The sequence below is a fragment of the Vanellus vanellus genome (genome assembly GCF_965231255.1).
Source record: "Vanellus vanellus genome assembly, chromosome: 6".
Taxonomy (NCBI): domain Eukaryota; kingdom Metazoa; phylum Chordata; class Aves; order Charadriiformes; family Charadriidae; genus Vanellus; species Vanellus vanellus.
In genome coordinates, this window is record NC_138911.1 from 61329419 (window position 1) to 61352349 (window position 22931).

A 22931-nucleotide genomic window follows, 5' to 3' on the forward strand; every position below is an offset into this window, starting at 1 on the left:
CCGCTCGCTCGACTCCCACAGCCGTCGGAAAAATCGGCAGAAAAGGGCAAAACTCGTGGATTGAAATATTATAATTTAACAAAACAGACAAAGGGAAAAAGAAAGAAAAACAATAACACCGATAAAGGAATATAAGAACGCGATTACAGTACCGCAGCGCGCCGACCTGACCTGCACCACCGCAACCCGCCCCCGGGTGGCGACTGACTCCCTCTCCCCGGCTAGCGCCTCTTATAGCTGGGCATGGGTCACGTGGTATGGAATACTTGCCTCCCCTGCCGGCTCCTTGGGGATATTAACCCCATCCTTGCCGGAACCAGGACATTATCCACCCCTTATTCCATACCATCTATGTCATGCCCAGATCTTTCAGTTCCCACAGTCTATGAGCCATCCCTCAAAAATGTCCATTAAGCTCACAGAGTCCATGACGGTAGGCTCCGTCGGTGAGAACAGTCTCTCAGGGCACATAAGATGACCTCCGGCAATGGGTATCAGATATGTTGTTCTCTGTCCATTAATAAAAAATATGTAGAATAAATGTAAAATTGGAGTGGTACTAATCCTCTTTTTCTCCTCTTTGCTTTTGTGTCAGTGTTTCTGCACAATGCTTGTTTTAAATGTCTTGGTTTGAGGAGCTGTTGCAGGCTATTGATTCAAACACCATAGCTTTCTTTAATTTAAATCTTTCTTAACATCCCAGTTCTCTGTCACTTATGTGGTGATCAGACTTTGGAGCTATTCACTACATTAACAGCACAGATATGAGAAACAACTGTACATATGTTTAATTCTGTTCTGGAACAGAGAGGCTAAAGACAGCTATTATTTTTTCCAGCCTTTCATGTTTAAGATAAGACTTTTGCCCTTCGGAGATTATAGCAGGACAATAGCATCCTCCTATACTTCTCCACTGACATCACCAATGATAGGAAGGATGCTGGGAGCTGAAATCTGTGTTTTTTTCAATGCTGAGCTAATGACCTTCTCTTCAAAAAGGCTCTCCTGTCTACATATGAAGAAATATACTGTGATGGAGGAGCTGCCAACTGGGTCACTATGGTCAAAAATAATGTGAAAGTTTATAAATATGAATTCTAATTACCCACATTGTGTATTTTAAAGACAAGCTTTGTTACCCAAAACCTTGCTCTGGCCTGAAACAGAGCTGTATGGGCTGACGGAGCCCCTGCTCAAAGGGAGGGGGAAGGTGCACAGCTGAGTCTGGAATTTCATCACTGATTCCCAGTGGGTATCTATTGTTGCAAATGGTTTTGAATCAAAGCTGCAACCTACCCAGTGGAGTCATTCAATGTTTCTGATTATCTCCAAATTGAGCCTAACATACTTCTAATCAGAGAATAGACCACATATTAAAATGTACAGTATCCAATAATATGTTTAAAATATATTGGTTTACAAGTAATGGGTAAACCCCCTTGGCTCATGTTTCATGGCTTCAAATTCAACACTGATTACCTGGTTTTACCTTCATCTGGATTTCTTAGTCATCTTCACTAAGACTGGTTGAAAAGTTGCTGGTTTTGACGAATAGTTGTCTTCTCAACAAGAGTTTTGAGAGGGAGCACCTGCTTGCTTTAAAATCTTCATCCTGTTAACTAGAAGTCAACACTTTCTACAGTAGTATCTTAACACAATTTTTCCTGTTAGCTCTAATCTTTGCACTACATTGTAATGTTATCACATATTATCAGTAATACAACAAACCCGGTTGATACTCATTGCAATTAAGAGAAACATCAATAGAAAAAATCCTAGAGTAATGACCTGTGCATGCTTTTTGGTTTTTGTGTGTTTGGGTGGTTTTTTTGGTTTTTTTTTTTGTTTGTTTTTTGTTTTTTATTTGAGCAGCTGCTAATGGATTTGAGAATAGCATAGTTATCAGACAGCTTAGAACAAGCTGCTAAACGTTCCTATCCGGGGTGGCTGGCGAAATAAATTGTTTCTTAACAGCAACTACAGACATTTTAGGCCCTGCATTTTGAAGAGGAGCAGCCAGAATCAGGCTGTCCAGCAAGGAAGCAAAGCTGGGAGACCCAGGAGAGTCATGCCCCAGGGTAGGATATGCCCTCACCAACTGTGTGAGCACAGTCTCACACAGACTGAACACATGGCTAGAGCTGGTGCTGGTAATGGGTTCCATTGACAGTCCCAGACGCACCAAGTGATAAATCAGGTCCAGGACTCATCTGTGGGCTCCAGTCAGGTACAGAAGGAGACAGGGCTGGAGCACAGGTCAAAGGGGCCCATCCAGCAGACAGGTTACCTACAGTACAGGTCTGAGGTCAATCCAGGAGGCAAAGGTGGAGATGGAGACCAGGCCTCCTACAGCATACCTTAGGTCAAGACCAATAGGCCTGGGCTGACCTGAAATGGGCCTGCAGGCAGGGGGTAGGTGAGGAGCCCAGGTGAGGCTCCCCAGGGACATTAAGACTTATTAGTGCCCTCAGGCCCCTAACAGTTTTGTGGCTTTCATGAGCCTTTGCCTGTTTGCTAGTGCTGCTTTTAATTCTTGAAAATGTTGTCCTCTCCTTAAAATATGACAGAGCAAAATCAGAAATGAAGATTCATAGTTTAGAGGTGGTTTTGTCAGGTTAGGTTAATGGTTGGACTTGATCTTAAAGGTCCCTTCCAACCTCAGCAATTCTATGATGCTATGATTCTATGAAAAGCAGCTGTCCTTTTTCAGGTGACACAAGTTATCTTTTCATTTCTCCTCATGACACAGGCATGTGTGTCAGCAGAGTTCTTTGAGGAATATTTATAGATAAGTCAGAATCAGATCCTTTACATCTCTATGAGGTCTCTATACAGAAAGTATGACCAAAGCCATTGAACATCTTTTAAACATTTTGGTAGATCAATAGGACAATTTATGGAGGTAACATCCCAAGCAATAGACACCTTTAACCTGAAATTAATATCACAAAGACCTATTAGATTCTATAGAAGGAGTAATTTCTCTTATAAACATGTCAAAAATAGCAAAACTGACTGGATATGTGAGACATCAGTGCTCCTGTTGATTGCAATCTCTACAGTCTTTATCACAGACAGCAGAAGAATTAGGCAGGGACACTCGTTGTGGACTTTGCTGGAGCATAACATTTAGAAATGAATAAATAAACCAGTATAGCCCTTAACTGCTGTTTATTTAAAAAAAAAAAAAAAAAGAAACATTACTGAGTAATTTACAGGTACCATATTTGTCAAATAATCTATACTCAAGACAAAGCTGCAATACAGTTCCAGGGGTAAATTACCTTTTATTTTACAAAAAAAAATAGCTGCCTTGAAATGAAATCAAATTAACATTCCCTGTTCTTTAATCTTTTTTTTTTTTTTCTTTTTAAACTTTTCTTTTGGGGAATGAAAAAAATCCTTAGCTATACAGATACATTATATTTCTTCATTATCACTCAGCACAAGCTACAGCAAACGTACTCACAAATACTGACGCCAATCACAGGCAATAAATTCAATCTATTTTACATATTGCTATGAAAAGTTGCAAGTTGCTGCTCGGCTTTCAAGGCCCTAGATGGCAGTGTAGTTCTTAGTGTAATTAGTCAATTTGATCTTCTCTGGGAAGATAATATTAACTGAGAGGTTTTCCCCATTATTAGATTTCAGAAAAAAGTTCTTTTTCTTGCGTAGGAGATGACTATATTTGGCATTAGCAAGCCACATTTCACATTTAGAAAAAAATACAATCCCAGTTGTACCCAAGACAACAAGGCATGTAAGCAAGCCCAGGACCACAAAACATATCACCTGGCTTCTACTGAGCAAGGGATCTGCATTTTGGATTGTTTCTTTCATTGTTATTTTCAGGATTTCTTGTTGATGATGCACTGATCTGTGATGAGCTTTTGGGGGTGGCTTGTAATTCTGCATGTGCTTTGTCTCCATATTCACCCCAGAGAGGCTTGTGTTTTTGCTGGGATGTTTGCAGGTCACACCAACAAATTCTGGTTTACAGATGCATTCGAATCCTCCTTGGGGATGTTCACTGCATGTCCCTCCATTCTCACACGGGCCACTTGCACAGAATATGACACGGCTGCTGCAGAGCTTTCCCGTATAGCCATAGGGACAAAAACAGCTGAAATCCGCACCAATATCTGTACACGTTCCACCATTTTCACAGGGGTTGGATTCACAGTCATCTCTATCTATTTCGCAGAAGTTGCCAGCAAAACCAGAAGGGCAAAGACAGGAAGCGTGTGGAGCAAAACCATTGTCATCAATGCACGTTCCTCCGTTCTGGCAAGGAGAGCTAGGACAGGTAACAAACACAAAGACAGAATTACATTTGAATGAAAGAAGCTATGAGAAAACACTTTATATATTAAAAGGAGCTGGTTTTTTTTTTTTAGAAGAGCCAATTCCAAATGCAAATCTACTGAAGTCAGTGAAGTTGAATCAAGAATGAGTTTGTGCAACAGCTTTGTCAGTACAGATTATAGTAACTTCTGCTGCCCCTTTAGGCAGGATTAGTACACCAGTTTATAAATTCAACTTGAAGAGCTGTGAAGGGATTTAAATTATTTCAAACATTTATTAAAATTAAGCTTCCCAGTGTTTTCATATGCTTAGAGCTATTCAGCTGAGCAACCATTCAGACAAGACTGAACAAAGACATTAGCAGCGTGGCTTTCTTTTCCACCTGATTATTCATAAGATAATCTATGTATTGTATTGGCAAAACAAAACACTCTGCCACAGCAGCTAGATGTAAAGCTGATTGGTTTTATTCTGCTGCTTCAGCGCTCCATAACATACAAAAAATTTTGAGGCAAACAGATACTTTCCTGCAAACTGCTGGCCAGGCAAATTATTGTGAAATATAATTATAATAAAAGATATAAATGGGATAGTTTCAGCCTTGGCAAAGACAGCTATAATGTGAGGACAGGACCATAGGAAACCAAGTATTTCTGCAAACCCTTTAAGAACTGAACAATTAATAGCCTGGTACTATGTTTTAAGTGATGTAAATTCACTGAGACACCTTTTTTTACCTTTGCAAGGTAACTGTGCATTACTGAGTGTAATGCCAAATGATAGGGCCACACATTGCCAGAAAGGCACAAATGTGCCAATTCAGTGCAGCTAGGCAATGCAATGAGGACTCGGTCCTTCAACTGGCCGTGTTGGCAGAAAAGGCGCCCCGGGTCATAGGTTTAGAAATAAATGTCAAAACCCACTTTCACGGCAGTTCATCATATAGGAACAAAGCTTTTAAAACTTACATTCTAAAAATGAATAACACTTGGTAAAGCTACCTGGACCTGTGCAAAGCATTTGAAGCTGTCCTGCATGACATCCTTGTGTCTAAATTGGAGAGACATGGATCTGATGGATAGACCACTCTGTGGATAAGGAATTGGCTGGATGGCTGCACTCAGAGTTGTGGTCAACAGCTGGATATCCATGTGGAGACCGGTGACAAGTGGCATTCCTCAGGGGTTGGTACTGGGACTGGTGCTGTCTATCATCTTTGTCAGCAACATGGACAGTGGGATTGAGTGAACCCTCAGCAAGTGTGCCGACAACACCAAGCTGTGTGGTGTGATCAACATGCTGGAGGGAAGGGATGCCGTCCAGAGGGACCTCGACAGGCTCGAGATGTGGGCCCATGCAAACCTCATGAAGTTCACAAAGGCCAAGTGCAAGGTCCTGCACATGGGCCAGGGCAATCCCATACACAAATACAGGCTGGGTGGAGAATGGATGGAGAGCAGCCCTGAGGAGAGGGAGTTGGGGGTGTTGGTTGATGAGAAGCTCAACATGAGCCAGCAGTGTGCACTTGCAGCCCAGAAGGCCAACTGTATCCTGGGCTGCATCAAAAGCAGTGTGGCCAGGAGGCTGAGGGAGGGATTCCGCCCCTCTACTCTACTCTCCTGAGACCCCACCTGGAGTACTGCATCCAGCTCTGGAACCCTCAACACAAGGACATGGGCCTGTTGGAGCAGGTCCAGAGGAGGGCCACAAAGGTGATGAGAGGGCTGGAGCACCTTTCCTCTGAGGACAGGCTGAGGGAGTTGTTGTTGTTCAACCTGGAGAAGAGAAGGCTCCAGGGAGAGCCTATAGCAGCTTTCCAGTATCTGAAGGGCGTGTACAAGAAAGCTGGAGAGGGACTTTTCACAAGGGCATGTAGTGATAGGATGAGGGGTAATGGTTTTAAACTGAAAGAGGGTAGATTTAGATTAGATATTAGGAAGAAATTCTTTACTCTGAGGGTGGTGAGACACTGGCACAGGTTGCCCAGAGAAGTTGTGGATGCCCCATCCCTGGAAGTGTTCAAGGCCAGCCTGGATGGGGCTTTGAGCAACCTGGTCTAGTGGGAGGTCTCCCTGCCCATGGCAGGGGGGTTGGAACTACATGATATTTAACGTGCCTTCCAACCCCAACCATTCTATGATTCTATGTTTAAATAAATAAGGTATTAATATTAATCTTCTTGAATAGATTCAGTTACTTTGCATTTTTGGCATTTAACACATGGTCAGCAAGGTGTGATACATGAGGACTAGTTGTGGAAACATGGGCATACCATTTCCTTGCTTTCCAAATACTCTGCTTTCATTTTAGGAAGTACCACTCACTGCTCTGCTTCAGAGCAAAACTTCAAAACATCACACAGATGTCACTAATGCAGATACATCTGCCTGATTTTGTAAACAGACTAGAACAATCCCTTTGATTTGTGAATTGTCTTGGTTCCATCTTTGAATATTAACTAAGGAGCCAGCGGCAATGCTCAGTCATATCAACATTGTTAACACTACCACTGAGGCCGAGAGGAACTGAAAGGAAGTGAGATGTGAATAGATGACACCATATGAGGAGGTCTCTTTCCAGGATGTGAAGTGCACTCTCTGGTGGACTGTGGGGTATTAGCAGACACAGAGTGCTTATGCTGAGAACAGTTGTCCTTGTGCACTAAAAACAGTTTTGCAGAGCCTGCTACTCGTTTTTCTGAAAAAGACACAGCTTCCTGAAGAAAATGAATCGTTGTTTTAGGATTGTCGTTACATTATGAAAAGTTGTTCACGATTTCCAGACTAGCTCACGAGCACTCAGTTTCAACACAGAGTGCTATCACAAAAAATGCAGATTCAGCAATTTAAAAACATAAGGCTTTGAATAAAGTACATGGAACTAATCTGTGTTATTTCATTGATACTGTACCTCACCTGTTCTTGGGGATAGTTAATATATATCCACCTTGAATTACTGAAACATTTGCTCTACAGATGAAAAGTGGAGAGAGCAAGCTGTTCACATTCCCTATGTTAGGCAAGTAGCTTCGATGTCATTCAAGGCACTTGCGAGGAACTTAAATTTCTTCATTGTCAATGAAGAGAAATAGGCAAATCAGAGCAGTTATCTTAGACACCAAAAGTAAACACAGACAGAACTCTCTGACTATCCCCCAATTAAGAGCAATGGCAAAAAAATTCCACTGACATAAAGTTTTAAGAATTCTTGCCAGAGACAGTGAGAAGTGTTAGTGTTCCTTAAACAAGAGTGTACAAGTCTTCAGGAAGATTTAGTCATAAGGTAGATCTGAATATTCATAATTATCTATTGCCGAGCAAAAAGACAACCAGAGGGTACTAATCTGGAGCTAGAGAGAAAGAAGGCAATTTCCAAAAAGAATTTTGAGGTGATAGTTTTACCAAACTTGTATCCATCAGATGGGCAGCTTTGAAAGGTCATCCTTTTTTTAAGCAGTTCTACCAGTGATACTGCTGAAAGTTTTTTAGTCTGTGCCCACTGCCTCTTGCCCTTTCACTGGGCAACTCTAAGAACAGTCTGGCTCTATCTTCTTTGCTTCTCCCCATCAGGTATTTACACATATAGCTAAGTTCCCCCAGAGTCTGCTCTTATCTAGGCTAAATAATGCAGCTCTCTCAGCCTCTCCTCATAGAAGAGGTGTTCCTTAATCATCTTCATGGTCCTTCAATGCCCTCACTCCTGTATGTTCACGTCCTTCTTGTACTAAGGAGCCCAGAACTGGGCCCAGCACTCCAGGTGCGTCTCACCAGGACTGGGCAGAGGGGAAGGATCACCTCCTTCAACCTTCTGGCAATGCTGTTCCTAATGTCCCACTTCTCTTAGAGAATGATGAGCAATGGCCTCCCACATTCTACGAAGTGGAAGTGAGATTATCTCCTTAAGTAAACTATGGGTATACAACATGTGAGTTAAGAAAAATGACAGGCTGGTGGACTAGATGTTTTTGTGCAGACAGCTTGTGTGTTGGCTACTGTTCTTATTACCATATATGGTTTGTATATACAATTATCTCTCACTACAATTGAGAACACAGGACAGGAGATTACTTCAAGTTTGTTTAGTAAAATCATGGGAAGGCATAAATTCATCCCAACAAAATGTGCAAATTATCACTCTTAGTACTCAAATTATGCACACAAAATCATGCTGCAAATTTGTATGATACAACATGAACAGATCAGATTTGTAAAGTTTGATAAAAATACCAGCAGCTAGCAGAAGCATTATATATTTTAGCACAGAAATATGTCCACTTAGCAAAGAATTCTGAATAATAGTCATCAGGACCGTGGATTTTAACTTCATGTCAGAAATCAATATTTACCCATTAATAATGCAGGGTCCTTTTTTGAGATGGCAGTTTTTTCCTGTAAATCCCTGGGAACACAGACAAATATATCCTCCATCACCAGTCTCTATGCACGTTGAGTTATTGGTGCAGGGCTTTGCAGAACATGGGTGAATATCTGTTTAAAAAAAAAAAACAGGACTCAATTAATCGAATGAAGAAGAGTCAGTAAATAATATTTAATACTTCAAATAAAATATAGCTTTAATGGTCCTTCATTCTGCATTTTATAAATTCTGACTTATTCCCCCCCTCTGTTAAAATGGAGTTCAGATTATTCAACTATTGCAAGAACTTTCAGCTTGTTTCTCTCTTCCTAGCTCCCACTTGTAAGATAGGTTTGAATTGTTCCAGTCTATAAATAAGTAATATTATCAATAAAATATTAGTAGCTAAGAAAGAACTATGTAGTCTAGTCATCCTTTCACAACCTTGGCTTTACCATGAGCAGAATTCTGATGAAGCAGTCAGGAACTGGGAATTCTCCCCGCTCCCTGCCCAAGAGCCTATCATTATGTGCTTGTGAACAAACATTTCAAAATAACAGAGATCAGCAAGTTACAAATATCTCTTAAAATTTCATCTTTTGGCTAGGCTGCATCCAACCGTTACATAACTGTACCAGAAGAGAGAGCTGTATGACGTCTGGACCAAAGTCACTCATCTCATTTTCTTTACAATTTCCCCGCTGAGCCACTTCCCACTCAAATGATTACCGAATTTTTAAAATAATTAAAATAAATAAACAAACAAGTGCATATTTTAGCCAACTAATGGTGCAGCTGCAGAGAAGTGCTGACTGCAAGTTATCTGATGCCTCACACACTCATGCTCACACATACACTTTCTAAGAAGATGAAAAGGGATTTGAGGACATGTATATTTTACTTTCCACAACGTAACACAAAAGTTAGATAATACCAGGAGGTACTGCAAAATCTTAACCATAGCAAACCATTTCAACAACCTTAGCTTTCAAGTACATTCTTCCCTGGATAAGAGGCTCTGTTTTCTAATGGATTAGCCTATTCTCATTGCAAGACAACCACTTTGCATGCACTTCGAGTCTAAGCTCCAATTTTCACAAGGACCCAAATAACCTCGAACGCTTTTTGGAGCAGTGTTGTTTGCCGCCTTTTTTTCACAGGCTTTAAAAGCAGCTAGTAAAGTATGAACTCTAAATTAATATTTGTGTAAAACGAAGTTGTCATGCTGCAGTACATGAAGCAATCACTGAGTGGTTTTACGAGGGAGGTACCACACTCAGTAGTACTTTATGCTACAGCAGAATTTCTGGCCCCTGTCCCATGCATGCCTAGCACTGGCATTAGAGGCTCCACCTGTACTCTGTTTGGTGACAGCTTACCAACACGAGCCCTTGGCAAAGCAGTCGAGTGACACGTAGCACAGTACACTCCGAGCTCACACCACAAGTTGGCATTTTAGCCAAATCGAGGCTAAGATTCAAGCAGGAAGTCAGGGCCATGCTGACATGACTGTGCAGGCCCAGCCAGAGATGACAAGATGACAGAGACGACTGATCTGATTTAGCAAGGTGGATCATATGCTCTGACTGGGCTGTCATTTTTTCTTGGAAATAAATTGACTAATCTGCTTTTCCCTTTGTTACGTTCAGTGTTTGGTATGGCGGTACCCGTTCCTGTACTGTGGAGCGCACGTCAGAGAGCCACAGAGGGAAACCCTGCGCTGTGCAGCCTGGTTCCACGTGTTCATATACCCGATTTCAAGGCTGTGTTTCCAGAGGATGAGAAGACACCACGGCATTCAGTTAGGCAGGCTGGTGCACTCCATTGCGAAGAGGTTAACCAGCAGTGATAACACTAACACCAACTCATAGATTTCTTTCTTTAAGTGCCATGCCTGTCCACGTGACTACAATAATGGCTAGAAATGATACCACTGATCTTGGCCTACGTGTTTACAGGGCATCAAGCCCAAACTATAACCTGCGTGCCTGTAAATTAGATCAAAAACATGACATCGGCCAGAAAAGGAAGGTCAAAGAAAGCGTACCCCCCTGATGAGCAAGACTGCCAAGTTGGTAACAACAGACAAGGAGAAGGCTGAGGTACTCAACAACTTTTTTGCCTCAGCCTTCACTGGAAGCCTCTCTCCCCACACCTCTCAAGCAGATGGACTGGGGGAGCAAAGTCCCTCCCACTGTAAGAGAAGATCAGGTTTGTGACCACCAGAGGAACCTGAACATAAAGAAGTCTATGGGACCTGATGAGATTCATCCCAGAGTCCTGAGGGAATTCGCTGATGTTGCCAAACCACTCTCCATGATATTTGAAAAGTCATGGCAGTCAGGTGAAGTACCCGGTGACTGGAAAAAGGGAAACATTGCACCCATTTTTAAAAAGGCTAGAAAGGAGGACCCTGGCAACTACTGACCTGTCAGCCTCACATCTGTGCCCAGGAAGATCAGGGAACAGATCCTCCTAGAAGCTACGCTAAGGCACAGGGAGGACAGGGAGGTGATTCAAGACAGCCAGCATGGCTTCATCAAGGGCAAGTCTGGCCTGACCAGCCTAGTGGCCTTCTACAATCGAGTGACTACATCAGTGGGCAAGAGAAGAGCTATGGATGTCATCTATCTGGACTTTGACATGGTGCCCCAGAAGATCCTTCTCTCTAAACTGGAAAGGTATGGATTTGATGGGTAAACTGTTCAGTGGATGAGAAATTGTTTGTTCGCATCCAGAGGGTAGTGGTCAGTGGCTCAATGTCCAGATGGATATTGGTGACAAGTGGTGTCCCTTGGGGTTCCATATTGGGACCAGTACTGTTCAATACCATCATCAGTGATATAGACAGTGACATTGAGTGCACCCTCAGCAAGTTTGTGGACAACACCAAGCTGAGTCGTGCAGCTGATGTACCTCAGGGATGGTATGCCATCCAGGGGGACCTGGACAAGCTCGAGAACGGGGTCTGTGTGAACCTCATGGGGTTCAACAAGGCCAAGTGCATGGTCTTGCACCTGGGTCAGGGCAAACTCCAGTATCAATACAGGCTGGGGGATGAAGGGATTGAGAGCAGCCCTGCTGAGAAGGACTTGGGTTACTGGTGGATGAAAAGCTGGATAGGAGCCAGTAATGTGCGCTCGCAGCCCAGAAGGCCAACCATGTCCTGGGGTGCTATTAAAAGAAGCATGGCCAGCAGGTCAAGGGAGGTGATTCTTCCCCTCTACTCTGCTCTGGTGAGACCCCACCTGGAGTACTACGTCCACCTCTGGAACCCTCAGCACAGGAAAGACATGAACCTGCTGGAGCAAGTCCAGAGGAGGGCCACAAAAATTATCAGAGGGATGGAACACCTCTTCTATGAAGAAAGGCTGAGAGAGTTGGGGTTGTTCAGCCTGGAGAAGAGAAGGCTCCAGAGCAGCCTTCCAGTACCTAAAGGGGGCTTATAAGAAAGACAAACTTTTTAGCAGGGTCTTTTGCAATAGGACAAGGAGTAACGGTTTTAAACTAAAAGAGGGTAGATTCAGACTAGGTACAAGGAAGAATTTTTTTTATGATGAGGGGGGAGAAATACTGGAAAAGGTTGCCTAGAGAGGTAGTAGATGCCCCATTCCCAGAAACATTCAAGGTCAGGTTGGATGGGGCTCTGAGCAACCTGACGTATTTGAAGAAGTCCCTGTTCATTGCAGGGGAGTTGGACTAGACAGCTTTTAAATGTCCCTTCCAACCCAAACTATTCTATGATTTTATGAAATTACTGGGAATGTCATTCTTGATCTGAACTGAGCACCAGGCTGCCCATAGTAAAAACAACAGCTACCCAGTTGGAGGCATTAGCAAACCACTTGATGGTCTAAAACTACTCCAGAAAGGATCTTCCACTATCCAAGCCAAGAAGACTAACTTTTCTAGAAAACAGAAAAAGAGATATCACCACCAGTCCAAATCATCTTTTTTCTCTCCCATACTTAGCAAGAAAATAAGCTGCCGAGACTGTATCTATATTTTACAAATGCTTCAGGTGTTTACAGTAGTGGCCAAATGAACTTCAGACCCTTCCATAGTTTTCCATTTCTGATTTTGCCATCTTTGTGAGTTGGCATTTGCTCACAGTCGGTAACATTAAAGCAGTGGGTATTCCAGAAATTCCCTGGTAAATATTAGACTTTCTATAGCAGCAAAAAGGAAGAATTTCAAGAGAATGCCAAAACTGCAGTACTCACAACCCTTCATCAATCTCCACAGAAACGACAGAAATGTAGCTTTCTAACATGCCTTGTCTCATTACACACCTGAAGCTAAAAATTGTCTTCAGTAGCTAAAAAATGGCACTTACTGTCATATGCATGTGGAAAATATAACAGCTGTGTCTTGCTGTCATGGGACACAAACATTTTTTATTAGAAGAGAGAGACAGGGAGTCCGGTACTTTTTGGTAAGAAATTGATGGGTTTGTATTTCCATATTTAAAAGACAGTTGTGTATATATGCCAGTGATCCCCAAAAGAGCAGGACCCTTCAAAAGCCTTCCTTTTTCCTAACCTAACCAAGTTTCATTTAGTGATATCTGTTAATGAGTTATAGCGGTCTGTAATGATTTTATACAGCCAGGAAACTGACACCAACTTTTTGGCAGAGCATGATGAGGTCAGTGGCTGAGCAATTAACGCATTTGAGGTTTCAGTGCTTTATTGGGTCGGGATAATAATTTGTAGCAACCTTCCAGTAGCAAGAAAAGGAGGATCCTTCTCTAGATCCCTTGTGGCAAAAAAATGCATTTAGAGTAGGTAAATCCACTGAGATGAAAAACTTTCAACATAACATGTCCCTGCAGATGAAAAGATGGTTATTTCTTTTTGGCTGAATATTCTTGGCACCTCTTCATGGGGACTTAGATTCAAATTGGCAAAGAAGACTTTGAGATGACTCTGAGTGTTGAGAAAAATAATAGTTTCTGAACTTAAGCAAGGGATACCTTTTTCTGTATTAAAGTACTATCTTAATGAATATGTATTAAAATAATATCTTTCTGTGAAGATATGGGTACAGTTTCCAAAGCATTGTTTTGGATCCTAAATACCAGATGCAAGAGGGAAAGGTTGAAAGGCTCAGAATTGCAAAGATATTTAGGTGCCTAGAAATTGAGCTAGGCACTTCATATGGCTTTTAAAAGTATGCCCACCGTGTAAAATGTAATATTATCTTACAGGAATCTTTAGGTGTGAAGGTGGTCCTTTAAAAATCTGGTCCTTTGGAGTCACTGGCAAGCAACAGAACTGAGCCTCCTAAGGTGGCAGTGGGGGGTCATTCTGTCTAGTTTTAGAAATCTATGATTGCAGATCACAGATGACGGAGGGACCCATTCCTCCCCACTAACTGTAATGAGAATGCAGGTGGCTGTCTCACGTACAAACACATCGGTGAGAGGTGTCAGAGCAACGTCGCTCAGAGCTTATAGTCACATCTGCACCACTGTGACCACAGCTCCTGCAAACGTACCAGGACTAGCTTTAAACTGTCTATGCTTCTGTGTGCAGCCCGTGAGTTTGGGCTGCAAAACCTGATGAGAAATTAAATGAGTACTTGAGTACCTTGCACCAAGGTACGTGCAAGGATACTGCAAGGATGTGAACTACCTGAAATTGTCTGAGTCTTTTAGTGATCTGGAAAATCTTATCCAGTTCAAACTGTGTCATAGTTAATTACTGTTTTGAGTATGCACGGGCAGAACACAGGCTTGCTCTATAAATTATAAACTGTAAAACAAAAAAAGCCTGAAAGACATGAAAAGAGAATGAAGCTCTGGACACCTGTCCTCTTCCAGCTACAGCTAGGTGGGCTGAACAGGCACATGCTCCTGGATGCTCGTGTGGTTTCAGCCCCCTCAGGTCTCTTTGGCTGAACATTTGCCTGTGTCAGCCAAAATAAACCGGCTCAGCAAAGGCCAATTCTTCAGCTTGCTTGTGCTAAGCTGGCTCATGCTGCCTGGCAAGGGGTGAGAGAGGGCACACAAGAGCTGTGCTTATCCCTTAGATCTGAGAGGAAAGTTGCAGCCTGTTCAGACAGACCTTTTTCTCAGTTATACTGACGCTACTCCACTGAATCATCACTGGGTTAAGTAAAGAAAGCAAGCAGCACAATGTTTTCCTTTTCAAGAAGTATTAAGTATTATGCTCACATCTCTCTGAACAGAAAGTAGGATATATATAATGTGTCAGGCAATTATTTCAAGTGATCTAATATATACAAGACAACTTGTATTTTTACAGAAAAGGTTTATACGACAACAAGGGAGCCGTTATTTGTTGGCCTTGTCCACGGCGATCAATGTTTAAAATAGAATGAGTTTACGCTTTGCTCGCAGGTATGCCCAGTTACAACAGATACTGCATGCTTCTGCCTAAATTGTTGTAAAAGCTCCAGGTTTATGCGCCGCTGCCCAGAATCCCCTTATTATCTGGCACTAACAGTCAATTAGTGATCCAGAAGGACTTTTGCGTGCCTCCAGCACCAGATGGGGCTGTTTCACCTCACTTGCTCAGGGATAGGAAAGGATGTGCGAACCTATGTCACAGAGGCTGCCAACCCAGCCCTCCTCACAGATGCACTGCCAGGGCTTGGCACAGCTGCCGTGCAAACACCCAGGGAAAGGAACACACTGATTACAAAGAGCGCCCTGCCAACCAGGCTGACACCTGAAAGAGATAAAAGACAAGATAGAGGCATAGTTTATTTTTAACAAACATAATTACAAGGATCTTCCCCTTTTCGAGGCACAATAAATAAACTTTCGGATAGCAAAGTGGACTATGCAGCGTATTTGAACAAAAAGATACCATCAATGCTTCTGGGATACTACAAGCAGTTTATGTGAAGAAAAACATTTCATGCAGTGAGAAAAAAAATAAATAACCGCTAATCAATGTAAAGACTTTTCATACCGGAAAAAAGGCATCTAGATGTCTATGCTCTATGATTCCAGTTACTGTATCCTAATAGAGTGCTGTTTCATTACAGGTCCATATTTTCACAGGGCAAATCATTTCAGCTTCTGTCTATTTTACCAGGACTATGAATTATTGAAGCCGTCCATTCCTGTGCTAATAGACATGTCTGTCAGATCTTTTTACCTGCATTCACTGGGAAATTCACAAAATCCATTCTCTGGGTGGCAGCCAGTTTTACAGTTCACGCCTGGAAGAGGAGATTTATAATATCAAACCAGAAAAATCAGTACCCAGGAAAAAATCATGTCATGTCCTATACACATTACTGATGTTTTAAAAGAACCCAGACTTCATAATCTGATATTTTTTTTCTTCAAAGACATGTTTCTGGAACGTAAAATTTTACATGAACTTAATCTGGAGCATGTTACAAATTATTCCTATAGGATAAGCGAAATGACATAAAGAATTAACCGCAAAAGAATATGAAGTCACTTTAGCACAGGCAAAGTGTATGTAATATCACTATACACTAGTTTAAAAGGGAAATTTCAGAACAGATCCATGTCATTTCACAACATGCCACTCCAAAGGCATTGTTTCAGAACTACTTGCAACACAAAAGTACCTTTAGTCAGAAAAGAAATTCCGCTTAAAACAACTTACAGTAAAAGCGTTGAATTCATTTCAACCCTACGTCTGATGAAAAAAAAATAAATCACCATTTTCATTAAATCACGCATGAATAACACAAGTCAAGGAGAAGAGGTCTCAGTCACTTTTTTTTTTTTTGTGTGCGTTTCAAGTGTTTTCATCAAGCAATGCTCCTCCGAAACATCACCGTTACCCACTGACATCCGACGCAAACGGCACGAGCAACGCACTCAGTGGGATGCAAAGGAAAAACCTCCCGAGGACCACCAGCATCTCCGGCCGCAGCGAGCGCTGGGGAGGGCTTTGCCCTGGGGTGGGGGGGCAACGCAGGTGGCCTCCCACCGCCTCTTTCCTCCCGGCGCCGGCAAACTCCCGACAACTTTTCCAACTCGCCTCCCCTCTCTGCGCCGTTCCCCGCGGCAAACGCCGGGGTTGCCCGCTGCTCGCCACCCTCCCGCCGCCCTCCTCCGGCGCTCCCCGCCGCCGGCCTTACCTGGGGCTGCGGGGAGGACGAGGGGCAGCAGGCAGCAGCAGCCGATGAGCCCGGCGGTGCGCAGCCCCATGGCCGGGGCCGCTCCGCGCTGCTCCGCGCCGCCCCGCGGGGAGCTCGGCGGAGGACGGCGGCGGCCGAGAAGGCGGCCGGGAAGGCGACACCCCCCGCCCGCAGCGCCGCCGGGTACCGGCACGGTGGGGCGGGAGGAGGAGGGAAGGGAGGGAGAGAGGGAGGAAGGGAGAGAGGGAGGAAAGGAGAGAGGGAGGAAAGGAGAGAGGGAGGGAGGGAGGGAGGGAGGGGAGGGCTGCCCGCCTCCTCCAGGTCCCCCTGCCCGTCGCCCCCCGGGGCGAAGCAGCCCCTGCCGACCCCTGGCCGCTCCGAGCCCGCTCTCCTGCGCGGGGGCGGAGAGAGGAGCCGAGCGCCCTGCGCACCCCGCGCACCCCGCGCGTCTCGTGCGGCCGCGGGCAAGGGGAGGAAATCTGGGAGGGCTCGGGAGAAGGGAGGTCTGGTGGTGGGGGGTGTGTTAAGCACGCCTCTTATCTCGTTAAAACTTACTCCGGTTGTCCACAAAGACCTAATTTGGGGCTCGTCTTCAGAAATCTCAAAGATTTCTCTCTTTAGTAATTCACATCAGAGCTCCAACTTTTTTTTTCAGGAAAATCCCAGCAAAAGCAAAGGAGGTTTCTGAGACTAAAGGTTTTAAAAAAAAAAAAAAAAAAAAAAACCACCCCAAACTACCTTCAGTAGTCTTTTGTACACTGAACAGAATAAAAAGAAACATTACTCCACCAAAAGACAATTTAAAGACTATGTTTTATTCTGTGACTGTTCCTTCCTCTTTTCTATCTTTTTGCTATTCCTTTGAGCTGTCCCTTATGGAAATAGGCTGGCTATTTCTTATTCTTTGCATTCTTTCTTGGTTTTTGTTTTCTTCTTTTAAGGAAGTTATGTCTGAGTTTTAGGATTCCTGAGGGACCTGTTTTCTTCTGCTTGTTAATGCAGTGCTTTCTTCCACCAGACTTCGTTTACCATTTTGTCTGCATTTATGTGAAGCAACTAGAGATCCCTATAATGTGGTAAGAAAACTATACAACCATCTGCTTTTTCTCTAGAATTACAATGGGCCAAATCAAGATTACCTGCCTGAAAATATACACACTGGGAAGCACACATTAGCTTCGGATAGCCCATTTACTGGTACTTGAAGACAACGTTATCACTTAAGTTGAAAAAGTTGTCTTCTATTAATGCTGACTTTTAGTTTTAATCAAGAATGGAGGAAGTGAAGGACAGGAAAAAAAAAAGAGCAGAGAATGAGGGGTGGTTTAAAAGACAACACTTGTTGCCTTTTGGAGAAAGGTGTGAGGCAGATACTGCTTCTTCAAAGCTCTCCAAATTTTTGGTATCTGAGACAAGCTGTGCACAGATTGCCTCCGCACCTTTTCTGTTTGTCTTGCTTTCCTTCTGCTATTGAAACATTACTTACTGATTTGAAAAGGTTATTTTGCCATCACAGCTTTCACCATAGCTCAGCAGACCAAGCCTTGCTGGGGTATGATGAGTGATACTCCAGGGAAGTGAAAACGTGGAGTTGTAATGATGACTGCTTAATCCTTTACTGTGAACTGAACCTGTGCTTTTCTAGGTTAAATACTCTTGATTGGTCTGTTCACTTTGCTTTTATTCTGACTTTCTTCGTTATTTATTCACTCTCAGGTTTTTGTAGGTCCAGGGTTGCTTATTCCTCCCTTAGGTAGTAGATTCTCTGCTTGGTGATGTAAGAACCTTTTTCTGTTAGATCTTTGCATTTTTTGACCAGGAGATCCTGGGTAGTTTAAAAACCTACAAAGATTCTGTGATTTCAGATATTCCTACAATAATTTGACCAACTGGTCAAAGGAAAGCTTTAATCTTTCTGCCTTTCCACCTAGAAAGGTGTCAGAAATTTCTCCTCATATTCATTTTTCTTCACACCTTAAGAGTAGAGAGTTTGTAAAATTCATAGGTTTTATCCGTACACTCATCACTGTCAAATTATCTGATCTAATTTGCATTGTAAATATATACTCTGACATATGATGACACGTTTCTTCTATCTTCTGAGTTAACTATTGAACATCAGCTGTATCGTCCAAAACAGGTACCTTATGAAAAAATCATCAGGAAAGTCTTGTTCTCACAATCCTATGTATGATTTGTTATAATCATCGTTGCAAACTTCAATTTTCGTACTCTCTTTTTCTTGCTTGTTTTTCAGGTTTTTAACATTTTTTGCATACATACACTTAGGCAAATATAATCTAATTTTTTTAGAACAACTCTACTTTTTACTCTTCTGTGTCTCAGGGGTGCCTCTTCGATTGCTGAAACGGGGTCAAATCTTCATTTTCCCATCTTTCCTACTTACTTCAAGAATCATCTAAACAAAATCTGCTAATTTTATTTCCAAGAGGACAGAATCCTTTTTGTTAGAGTGGAGTCTATCCAACATAACCAGAATATGTTGGAACAGAATCTGCCCAGATACTAATCCAAAAATAATTTCAAACCAGAAACCCCAGCGTTCTGTAAATCTGGACTAATTCTCTTCTCTCCCTTTCTTCCACCTGAGCAAACCAAACTTCAAATAATTTTTACTTAGCTCCCTTGCTGCCAAAACCACAGTGATCCAAATCTCCATAGTCTTCACAATAGTCCTTGAAAATTATAGTAACCATGTTCTGGCAGATCTTAGTAATTTCTACTGAGAATAACCTATTTTTTTTTATACTTTTGGGGGGGTCTTTGCATTAGAAACTGGAAAGTAAAGAACCTCATTTAATCATTGTCTGTGTATGGAGATCATTCAAGGTGTCAACGATTGTACTTACTGCTTAACCTAAAAATACTTTAGTGGTGAGCAGAGGTTTAGGAGTGCTGGTCTAGTGATCTCCCAACAGTCTGTCATTCCTGGGAAACAGTTTCATGGAAACCTTGGGACCTTGGGACACTTACTTTGGAACTTGTCACAGGAATCAGGGGCATCAGGTCATCAAAGACACTGACTGCAACAACTGAAAAGTCTTCTTGGATCCTTTTCCAGAAACTGAGATATTGTTATTTTTTTTTTTTTTTCCCAAGAAAATGGCACACAACAGTCCTGTGTTCTTAGACAGGAATAAAGAACATGTTCAGGGACTGGAAAAAGCAGATTGAGATTGAGAACTTGAGCTTGGTGAGAACTTCCTTTTGTACACTGAATGTAGAAAAAAACCACTTCAACCTTCTGGTCAGCAGCATGCAAGGAACTTTGCAAAGTCTGAAAATCCAGAAGTGGCAAGGAATTGTTGAAGTTCTGTCCTGGCTAGGAGTACTCACACTCCCAAGTGCTTGTTTACCTACTAATGTAACACCTTTTGACTGGAGAGAAGTTCAATCAAATTTTTATTTCATTATTGCAAGAATCTGGAGATGGAGAATCTGTATCAGTGACAAGAAACACAAAGCAAGCCATCAGTATGATAGCTCCTAAAAGTCCCTGCAAACTCTTGGTAGCTAAAATCTGAGGGTAACAGTAGAGTCACATAGAAACCATATCTGAGACCTCACATGAGAGGGAGAGACAACAGTGATTAATTTGGGCAATCCTTATGCATATTTCAGAGGAAAAAAAAATAATCAATTACAGAGCAGTGCTATATCCCTGGAAAAGCTGCAATACTTTATGAATGAGAGTATCAGAAACCCTAACACTGCCAGTGGAGAGGTTTATCCTTTATCCCTTGAAGGGATCTCACCAGCCATGGATATACGCAGGCACAAAGTTTTAGGATATGTTAGCTGGTTTTACGAGTTTGTACTCCATGCTGTACTCTGTGAGTAGCATTGGCCATTAGAAAAAAGCTCATCAGGCTTCATTAATGCAGGCGGAGCCTTACGGAACTATTTTACATTCTTTATATTAGGCTGTTCCATCCTCACGCGTGGCTGGTTGAGATGGGCTGAGCCAGCCTGTGAGCTTGTTGGGGTTGAGCAGAGCATCTTCCCTCTCTCCTTCTCTCCCAACCTCCCTGCCGTGTCCCAGCTGCACAGACTCACACGTACCAGCTTTACTTCCATTACCTCTGGCTCTTCAGTGAGCTGATTCAGTACACAGTGCTGGCAGATAGCTGATAGGAAAACCATGAAATTATTTCCACTGTCATCGTACCCACTTCAGGAACATGTTTCTGCCCTCACAAAAGGCAACAGGTGAACCTCTGTAGACTTCAGTGGGGAGATAAGCGTCTTGTCGGGCGATTTCTGTACTAGGGCACATAAACCAGAAAGTTTTTCTGCACAGAAGAGATTTCACTACACACAGAAAGAGCAGCTACCAACAGTTAGCTAGGGATTGCCAAAGTATTTTTTTTTTTTATCACAGTAATTTTTCCCCATTGGAACAGTAGCCAGAGTGTGTAGAGCTTAAATATAGAGCAATAATTTGCAGGAGTTAAAGTCAAAGCCATTCCCTTGCCTTGCACTGAAAATCCTCATAACCTCCCTCTCTAACTATTGACAGAGCACCAGCTCAGTGCTATCTGTCACCCAATTACTATAGCACAGAGAATTCTGCCAGCTGTTTTAGAAAATACATCACGTGAAACCATGGCTGCCGAAGACTGAGGCAAAACTTTCATCACTAGGGCAGCTTTCCACTGACTGTAACAGTCTTGACCAAATGCAATTTTCCTGTTTGTCAATATCAGGAAAGCCAGAAATTTTGCAGTCCCTGAGATCACAGTCTAACCCTTCTTTGACATTGTAAACAAAAAGCCGTAAATGTAGAAATTTGAAATTTTCAGTAAGGTTCTACATTCAAAGTTATTCCCCTGATAGATGCACGCACCTAGCAATTAAAATACAGCAACGAGAAACCAATACATGAAAAGCAAATCAAGCCGACAACAAAAAACCTTATTCTTCTAGTAGATGTTTTTCCATCCTGCTATTCACACCACAAAAGATGAGAAACTGGAGGAGAAATGTATGTTGCATAAGCATAAAGAGAAATAAAACATATTCAGGAAATACGATTCTGTCAGTAATGCAAACAAAAATGAGATCTTATCTGAAGACATTACAAAAAAAATTACATATGTATTTAAAGAAATCTGAGCAAAGACACTTTCCAAAGAGCTGAGAGGGTATCACTGTTCTTTTATATAGTACTGGGCTGTCTGTACTTGAAGTATATGTAGACAGGTTCATTGAAAGGCAGTGTAAAAATCGCGGAAGAACATTTTTAGTCTAAAGAGAGAGAAATGTTAAAAGATATATCCATCATCATGTGTGAAAACAGGAAAGACAGAAGTGCAAAAAATAGTAGTGGGCAGAAGTAATGGCCATAACTTTCATTGGAACAAAGATTAATTTAGCCTGCATATATAGACATTTTCTTTGACACTGAGGTTGATCAGACAGTATGACAGTTTGACATCAGAGAAGAGGCAAGATAATTAGATGTCTTTAAGGAAAGGTTAAGCACACACTTATGGGAAGACTAATATAAAACCATCATTTCTTGAAGCAGGTGTTTGGGTTATATTATCCAAGATGTCCCTTTCAAAGCCATCATTTATGGACCTGCAATATCTTTCTGTCAGGAAGACATTCCTTTGCAAACTGATGTTAAAGCCTGAATCCTAGGAATTTTTCAAAGGTTCTTGACAGTCTGACAGATGTTAATAGTACCCAGGAAGTTTGTATCATAATACGTTCAGCATATCCAACATGCTTTACCCACTTGGAGATGAGGATAATGTTCCGTTAGTCATTCACACCACCTTACGATGTTTTATTTTCCTGCAGCGTGAAAGATTTGGTGCAGTGAATATGCGCCCAGATTCTTAATAGTCAGCCAGTAAACAGAACATTTTTGCTACCGTGCTAGTGATATTACATTTTAAAATATATTTTTAAGTACTTTCCCGAGGCTAGTAAAGTAATTTTACTTCCTGTATAAAACATAACTAGATCTAAAACTTCATTTCAGGGCAGGGGCTGCCTGTGCCTATACAGGGGAGAAAGCGAGAGAGGGAGAAACAGTCTCTCTATTAAGTCACTATGTTCTTATGGTTTTCTGCATTGACAGAATAAATTATTCTGTCTTCTGGCTGAAAGGGATATTTCTAAAGAGAAATGGACAGTTTGCT

At 42.2% G+C, this 22931-nt stretch overlaps 1 protein-coding gene across 1 annotated transcript; it reads right to left on the reverse strand.

Moving 5' to 3' along the window:
* Positions 1-3558: 3558 nt before the first annotated feature.
* On the reverse strand, positions 3559-16828 carry DLK1 (delta like non-canonical Notch ligand 1; the record flags this gene model as incomplete). Its single annotated transcript, XM_082485001.1, has 5 exons — positions 3559-4300; positions 8654-8795; positions 15229-15359; positions 15795-15858; positions 16759-16828. The coding sequence occupies 5 exons, from the start codon at positions 16826-16828 to the stop codon at positions 3559-3561; spliced, it is 1149 nt and encodes a 382-aa protein (XP_082341127.1).
* Positions 16829-22931: the final 6103 nt, after the last annotated feature.